At 37.6% G+C, this 8,491-nt stretch overlaps 1 protein-coding gene across 4 annotated transcripts in view; it reads left to right on the forward strand.

The window, feature by feature from the left end:
- Nucleotides 1-8,071, forward strand: part of Mtdh (metadherin) — a 61,368-nt gene extending 53,297 nt beyond the window's left edge. For 3 of the 4 annotated variants that reach the window (XM_029547897.1, XM_021216369.2, XM_029547898.1), the window contains 3 exons: nucleotides 1,108-1,248; nucleotides 4,217-4,373; nucleotides 5,198-8,071. In XM_029547897.1, the coding sequence (XP_029403757.1) occupies nucleotides 1,108-1,248; nucleotides 4,217-4,373; nucleotides 5,198-5,268 (369 nt within the window). In that variant the 3' untranslated portion in view covers nucleotides 5,269-8,071. The remainder of the gene's footprint in view (nucleotides 1-1,107; nucleotides 1,249-4,216; nucleotides 4,374-5,197) is intronic. The other variant, XM_029547899.1, reaches the window with a different exon arrangement.
- The last annotated feature ends 420 nt before the right edge of the window (nucleotides 8,072-8,491 follow it).

Genomic DNA, 8,491 nt, shown 5'->3' on the forward strand with positions numbered 1-8,491 from the left:
ATTAACAAAATCAGAAATGAAAAGGGAGACATAAGAACAGAACCTGAGGAAATCCAAAACATCATCAGATTCTACTACAAAAGGCTATAGTCAACAAAACTGGAAAACCTGGATGAAATGGACAATTTTCCACACTAAACTTTAAATTCATATCAGAATTTTTAGTTGCTATTCAAACTCACTACTGTCATGTAACATTTCATAGACTAGCAGTATTGGAAGGAAACTTTTAGTGGTGTGTGTGTGTGTGTGTGTGTGTGTGTGTGTGTGTGTGTGTTTGCATGCATGCATGCATGCGTGTGTGTGCATGTGCATGTGCGTGGAGGTCAAAGGCCAACTGCTGAGAAGTCAGTTCTCTGCTATGGGGGTGATGGGTATATGATTCAAGTTGTGGGCCTGGATACAAGTGAGTACTCTGCCCAGAAAGGAAAGTTTTGCAGTCATTTTGGGCATTTGTTAAAATAGTCACTAGAGTATGACATTCAGGTGCATTGGCATGCAGTACATTCTATATACGTAAGCATGTAATGTGACTTAGGATTATTTTATTAAGCGTTAAAAATATAAACAATGAACATGGAATACATTAAAACTTAGATGGACATTTCCTGTGCAAACTTTTACAGCTAAGGAAATAAAGGAACAAAGAAACCAAGACATTTATCCCTGAAATTACATGACTTATATATCATGACTGATTGAAGTTCTCTATATACCCTTTATAATTTATATATATAAACACATTACACCTTGAAGTCATTGAATGACATGCTGTTTTTAAAGTCTTGTTTCCTCTTGTAAATAAGGATCACAAAGGTTCCCATTCTAGGATCTGTGTTAGTATATGTAATTTAAGGGGACTGGTTTTCATTCTGTAGCTCAAGCTGGCCTTGAACTTGTAGCAGTCTTCCTGCCTTGACCTCCTAGGTATTGAGATTATAGCCATAGGTTCACCATACCTGGCTTGGACACCTTTTTAAGTGAAGACACCTTAAGGTGTCTTCGGGACAATAAACAAAGTGGATTTTAAGTAATAAAGAATGATTGTTACAATCAATTGTTATAGTCATCAAGAAGTTTAATATAATAAACAGTTTTCTTCTGCAGGACACAGAAGACCTAGAAAAGGACACTAGAGAAGAGCTTCCAGTGAATACCTCAAAAGCCCGACCAAAACAAGAGAAAGCTTGTTCCCTGAAGAACATGACCACTAGTGATCCAGTTGAAGTACTCATCAAAAATAGCCAGGTAACTTCTAAAGAATAATAAAATTTTGTGGCCTTTAATAATTATATAATAATCAATATTTTATTAAAGTACTATGCTAAACATATAAAATTAAACCACAAAGAAAGCCTGAGAGAAATGTAAAACAAGCCAGGCATGGTTGTGCACACCTTTAGTCTCAGCACTCGGGAGGCAGAGGCAGGAAGATCTCTTGAGTTCAAGGAAAGCCTGGTCTACAAAGCAAGTTCCAGGTACTACCTGCAGTTTTAAGTGCCCGCTGCCGATTATGAAACAGAGTTCTCCAGTGCTAAAGGGGTTTGCTACATCACACTTTCTCCTAAAAAATAGAGGGTCAAAGAAAAAGTGCTTTTACCAGCCACATTAACCCAAAGTATACACCTTAATGTGATCAGTTCAGTTTCCCAAAATGAAACATTTGTTTAAAATTTTGATAACTTTTTAAGATTATGTTTGTTTTCATTTGGTTTTCCTTTGTTGTTACTCTTTGAGACAAGATTTCATACAGCTCTAGCTGACCCTTAAACTCACTGTCTAGCCATAAATTCCTGAATCGCCTGTCTCTGCATCCCAATTGCTGGGATTTTAGGCATGTACCTTTGTACCTGACAGTGACAAATTTTTTTAATCATATTCCTTCTGTGGAAATATTGATGAGTCAGAAGAGACTTAATTTGTGAAAGGTGTTGCAAAATAAAAACATGATTTCTAATTGGGTAACCTGCCATAGGCTCATAGATTTGAATGTTTTAGTCATAAGAGAGTAAAACTCTTTAAAGGATTAGAAGGATTAAGAGGTGTCATTAGAGATGATTTTGAGATTTCAAATACCATGCTCAGCCCAGGCAGTGGTGGCGCATGCCTTTAATCCTAGCACTTGGGAGGCAGAGGCAGGTGAATTTCTAAGTTCGAGGCCAGCCTGGTCTACAGAGTGAGTTCCAGGACAGCCAGGGCTACACAGAGAAACCCTGTCTCGGGGGGGGGGGGGGAACAAAACAAACAAAAACACCTTCAAATGCCATGCTAGATCCAGTATCTCTCTATGTAGATCAGGATGTAGGTCTCAGCTACTGCTCTGATGTTATCCTTGCCACCATGTTCCCCACCACAATGCCTAACGCTGAAACTATAAGCAAGCCTCCAATTAAATGCTTTCTTTTGTTAAGAGTTGCCTTGATCATGATATCTCTAAGCAAAAATAGGATAGTTACTAATACACTGAGCCATACTAAAATAAGGGGCTAAAGTTAGCTCAGTGGTTGGGGAGACCTTTTGCTCTTGCAGACCAGGATTTGGTTCTCAGCACCCTCATGGTGGCTCACAACCACATGTAACTTCATTTGGGCACCAAGCACATGAAACACATACATATTTGTCGGCAAACACACATAATAAATCTTAAAGGTTTAAATAAAATAACATTCTACTGAATTGCCTGACTCGCATTCAGAAGTTATTTTTGAGGTTTATGAGCCACCTGCTATTTGAGAAACTAGATTACAATAGTGGACAAGCTATAACATCTCTGAGGAAACCTTTAATGTTAGTAAACTGGCTGCTAAAGAAGGAATAGTGGCAGCATTGTTCTAAAACAGTGGTAGTCATACTTCACCCGTAGATTTGATGTATGTAAATCCCTAAAAGTATTCTGAGGTAAAAGGATATAATCTCAGTATACATAAATGTGATTATTATTGCAAAGAATAGTTTTGACATTCTAGTGTTTCAACTAAATTATGCTTGAGGTCGTCTTATAAAAATGCATTTGAGCCTTTCTATGAATTGATGTAAGTGAGAAATAGAAGGGAAAGATGATGAGAAGTAGTAATAAAGCTGAAGGTAATATACGGAGCATCATGAATGTAGATACAGTACCTCTATAGAAGGAAGGAATGCTGATCTCGCATCACTTCTCTGTGTCTATGGAGCTAGGAAGAGTAGGAACAAGAGAAACACAACTTCCCCTTGTGTTCTGAGTGATGGTAGAGGTGAAGATGGCCAGTGAAAAGATCAACTCGTCTCTCGGCCTCAAGGCACTCCAAATAAGCATTCTTAATACTGCCCTGACTAGTCACTACCCTAAACTTTTTTATTTTCATTATTAGACTCCATATCTGAAGATCTAGACAGGTCAGTTCAATCAGTAGGACCATTTCCACAGTCTGCTTGTGGGATGCACAAGCTGCTACTACTGTTTGCAATATCCCTGGTTGTTGAGGTTAGAATGTATCAGCAAGAAGGATGTCCTGAGTTCAGAGCCAGCCTAGTCTATTAGCCTTGTCTAATTGACTGGAAGTCTCAAAAGAAAAAAGGGGGGTAAAGAAAAAAACTAAATAGATAAATATGTTTGTCTTTTAACAGTTTTCATGAATTCAAAGCTGGTACATTGATTTAAACTTTTCTGATGAATCATGAAAATGAAAACGTAGAATTATTCCCTCTTACTTGAGATTCAGTATCTACTTTAACTTTTTCCTTTTTTCAATGTGAGCAACATAGTAACCAAACTAACTGGATAGCCCACTATGAAGTGTGTGCCCTTATTCAGTCTGCCAGGTTGCCTAAGTTAGTAGAGATTTTTTTTTTAAAAAAAGCTTCCCCCTTGAAATTAGATTTTCATAATTTTAACCTGTGTATGTTGTTGACTGTCCTGGCACTCAATCTGTAGACCAGGCTGGCCTAGAACTCACAGAGATCCCCTACCTCTGCCTCTGGAGTATTGGGATTAAAGGCATCTACCACCACCACCACCAGGCAGTGCTTAACGTTTTATCTCCAGCTATATTCATAGATGCTATAGATGATGTTTTGTTTAGTTGTGTCTCTAGAGGGCAGAAATGAATTACACTGCTACATATAAACTTATCAGAAGCCATTTTAATTGTGCTTGCTGCTAGTCTCTGGATATGGCTTTACTACTTCATATTATATGAAATTTACAAAATTCTGAGACAATTTTATTCCAAAATAGCCTATCAAGACTCTTCCTCCTGCTGTCTCTGCCGAGCCATCTATTACCTTACCAAAAGGTGACTCTGACAACAGCTCTTCCCAAGTGCCACCGATGTTACAAGACACAGACAAGCCCAAGTCAAATGCTAAGCAAAACAGTGTGCCTCCCTCACAGAGTAAGTGCTTTGTTTGTCTTGCATCTTTTTCTTACATCCTGTAAGATTTTAGCAGTCTGGTGCAATAGCGGAGCAGCACTGCCTTCTAAAAATGTGTGGTCCCTTGAAAGTTCACAGGCTCGAGTTGTGAGGGCCAGGCTGCTAAGCTGTATGCAGCGAGGATAATGTGAAGCCCACTTGGGGCGTGCCTGCTTCTGCTTGCTTGGCAGTTTGCCCTTTAATCTGCACATGTCTCTGGGACTTCATGTTACTCCTTTTCCCTCCTTCAGTAGGTGTCTATCCCAAGGAGCCAGCTTAAGCAACGTAACGGTGTCACCTCTCAAAAAGAGGCAGGAGGGAAGAAAAGAAAAAGAAAAATCAGATTCTGTAGGTTGCCATCAGTTTAGTATCAGCAGTTACAATTAATACCCTGGGTTGGAAGAGAAGAGAGGCAGAGAATAGCTAACTTGAAAATATCCAAGACTGGAAGACTTATTAAACAATTATAAAATATTAGCATTAATAGAGTTTTTTCATCGGTGTTGGTTTTGGGGGGCGGGTATTTTGTTTTATCTTTCTTTTTTTGTTGTTTTTTTGTTTGTTTTGTTTTGTTTTTGTTGTTTTGAGACAGGGTCTCTGTTTGTAGCCTTATCTATCCTGGAACTTGGTGGATGGACCAAGCTGGCCTTGAACTAATCTACCTGCCTCCTGAGTGTGGGGATTAAAGGCGTGCACCACCACTACCTGGCGCCACAGTTGTTACTTTTATATTGTTGATATGTACTGATTATCCTCCTTACATTTTTCTCTCCTCACCTCCTCTTTTCCTTTTTTTCCCCATTTAGCCAAGTCTGAAACTAACTGGGAATCTCCAAAACAAATAAAAAAGAAGAAAAAGGCCAGACGGGAAACGTGAATTTTTTTTCCTGAATTGGACATGTGTTTACAAACACTGTCTTGAAGATTATGCTGTTTATGCAATAATTTGTGAACATGTACAGAGTTTTATATAAATTTAAACCAATTTTTAAAACAAAACTGAACACAACCATCATAAAATGGAATCAAAGGAAAGCTAATTTATGAAATAAAGAGGTCAACAGAATACATACTACACAGTGCTGGAAGACACTTGGGAGAGTCTTTTCAATTGAACGAGAATGATCGTAATTTAAGAATATTATCCTGGTTTTACAACAGTTACCTGTTTACAACAGATTGTGCCCTGTCTCATCTGCAGCTGAGGAATAATGGATTCTGATTAGAGAGAAGGCTGCCTAGAGGCCAGTAGGCAAGTCCTTGGATCTTATGCATGACCTTAGACCATTTGAATCTGTTTTATGCTTAAATCAAAGTGCTTTGATCAAATGCATAATCTGCCATATCTTTACGTATTTGTTGTAGCAGTTTGTATTAAAAGAATCACAAGTGCAAATTAAAAAGTCATTTATCATTTATTTAACTAAACTGTCTTGGTTTAGTTTACAGTTCTTTAAAAGTTCTAAATTAAAACATTGAGAAATGCAATTGACAGACACTTGTATGACTTACAAAGTTATTTTTGATAGTCTTAACATTACTTGAATTATTCAAAATAACACTATATTTTAAATTAAGAAAGGTAAATATATTATTTGTTTGATACATTAAGACTGAGACTAACAGTGCTCTTGTTTATGATTTGAAAAGTTTTCAAGCAAATCCAACTTAATGTTTTTCCTTTCCCAAGCAATTTTCCAGTGTCAACTCTTAGTTGCTAGTAATTTTTTTACCTTAAAAATGAAGTAATTCACAACTTTTGAGCATATGATGGAGAATGCAAAAGTAGTCAGACAGCTTTAATTGATACTGTGGAGACCTCCAGTTATCAGGAATACATTTTTTTACTGCCTTAACCTCCTGTAGTGAGTAGAATATGCATCAGTTTCTTGAAGGGGATTCATGTTTTTATAAGAATTTTCATGTAACTATTGCAATTGTGGTTAAAAAAAGAAAGGAACATTTTTTGCTTGAAACTGTGTTGATTTGAATGACGTATGATCTGTCACCATTTTCAGGCACTGTGTGATCACTAGGAAAGTGGCAGGCCTCTCTGTAACTGTTAATAGTGCATGCTCGGCCATGTACACTGTAAATAGCCTTTACCAAACGTGTTTGACAAGGACCATAATTAACATCACTTTAGTAAATTGTGATTTTTTAAAAAAGCCATGGTTTATTGATGTGAGTGGCTTGTTTTCATGTGGCGCCAGAAATGAACCTGTTTAAAAGCTATAACCAATGGTACTGATCTATCCATTAAATACTGTCCTTAAACTGTAGTTTAATAGTATTGTCAGCTAGGAAAGCTAAAATGGTTTTCGTTCTGTTGAAGACTGGCCTTATTAATGGACAGCTTTCCTCAGAAGTGATTAACAACTTTTTTATTGGGTGTTAACATCTGTTTCAAGAACATGGCAGTATGTTTACATGTCGTCAGAAGTTTTCTTTGGTTGAATGGGATTTCTAAATTAATTTACTTGTTTAAATAAATTCAGAAATGGGTAGCATTGTTTTTATTTGCTTCACTATTGAGGTGAATAATAGCTGATATGCCACGAATGGAGCCTTCAGATGGCTGCTGTGAGCTTCGTGTTCCCTCAGAGGATGCCAAGATATGTCTCAAGGAGAGATTAATGAGGGGTTTGTAATTACAGAGTGTGCCAAGGTCAGTGCTCACAAGTTTAATTGAACTCTCTCAACTCTACCTCACTGTTCCTTTTCCTTATAATTCTCTGGGCTAGGTCAACTAAGAAACTATTTTTCAGTTCAGTATCTCCCGATTCAATCACTTGTAGGAGGTGGTGACTACACCTAGTAGTAAGAATATCACCTTTTTGAAGAGATATGTATTATGGGAGTGGAAGCACAGCGATACACTGGGTAGGTCAGTGTGGAAGTCGCCTCTGTGCCTTCCTTCTCTCTGGCTTGTGAGCCAGGCCTTCCCACCCCACCCCCCACCCCGGTAGGAGGCAGGTATATGAGTGAAAATCCAGTTCTCTTAAAATTGTTGCTCTTTGCCCCTCTGTAGAACTCTGTGTGGCAGGGCAGTGATTTTTTTTTTTTTTTTTTTTTTTTTTTTTTTTTGTCATTGAACAGAAGAACTGGCTTCTGTCATCAACTCAGAAAACTCTGATGCCACCTGTTTCCCTGAAATAGGCTCTCTGAAAAGCCTTTCTGTTGTGGAGCAGGGCGTGGGCATGTCAGAGTTCTCCAACTGCATTGTCCCTATCTTATACCTATACCCTAAATTGAGAAACAAACAGTTGAGAGAGTCCAAAAATAAAAGTCGAAATAAAATATCATTAATGTAATTTACCATGTTTAATTTGTGCATGCATTTTATTAGGGATGGGAGGTTGGAATAATTTATCCAAATCTAATGGTATTATTTCATAGGCTAATCCAGTTTGTATTTGAGTTAAAGATCCCAGAGTGTAGTGGGTAATTGCAGAGTTTGGTTTTTCTTAATTAAAAGTAGTCCTCTATTAATATAGTGTGAAATATCAAAATTTAGGATTTAAGTTTAAGGTCTAATGGCTATTTTAAAGTTTTTCTGTAAATTCTTTGCACAAACTAGAATTGGAATTGCTTTCAAAAGACTTGGGGAATGAAAATATGTCATGTGTAAGATGCACTGAGTGTTGTAAATAAAACAGACCATTTTTGTTTTGTTTAAATTGTTACATTCTCTGTGGGAAGAGACTTTGTCCTATTGTGGTCTAATAAGATATCACCCCTTTGGTTCATGGATTTTATTTTTCCTTTTGTTAAAACCATCATTTCAGGCTTTGCCACCAACGAACCAGATATTCAAAGTTAAAAGCCTCTGAGAATGAGCGTGTGCAGCTGGGCATAGTTACACATTCCTTTAATCCCAGCACTCAGTAGGCAGAGACAGGCAGATCTCTGAAAGTCGGAGGCTACTACTCTACACAGTGTGTTCCAGGACATAGTGAGACCCTGTCTGGGGCGTGAAGGGTGGTCAAAAGAAAGAGAATGAGCATTTATGATAGTGTCCTCCATGGGAAACAGCCACCATAAGTCATCTTAGTAAGTGTGACTTTTTTTTTTTAAGGTTAAAGGAATTAAACTAGAAT

This window comes from Mus pahari, chromosome 17, assembly GCF_900095145.1.
Source record: "Mus pahari chromosome 17, PAHARI_EIJ_v1.1, whole genome shotgun sequence".
Taxonomy (NCBI): Eukaryota; Metazoa; Chordata; class Mammalia; order Rodentia; family Muridae; genus Mus; species Mus pahari.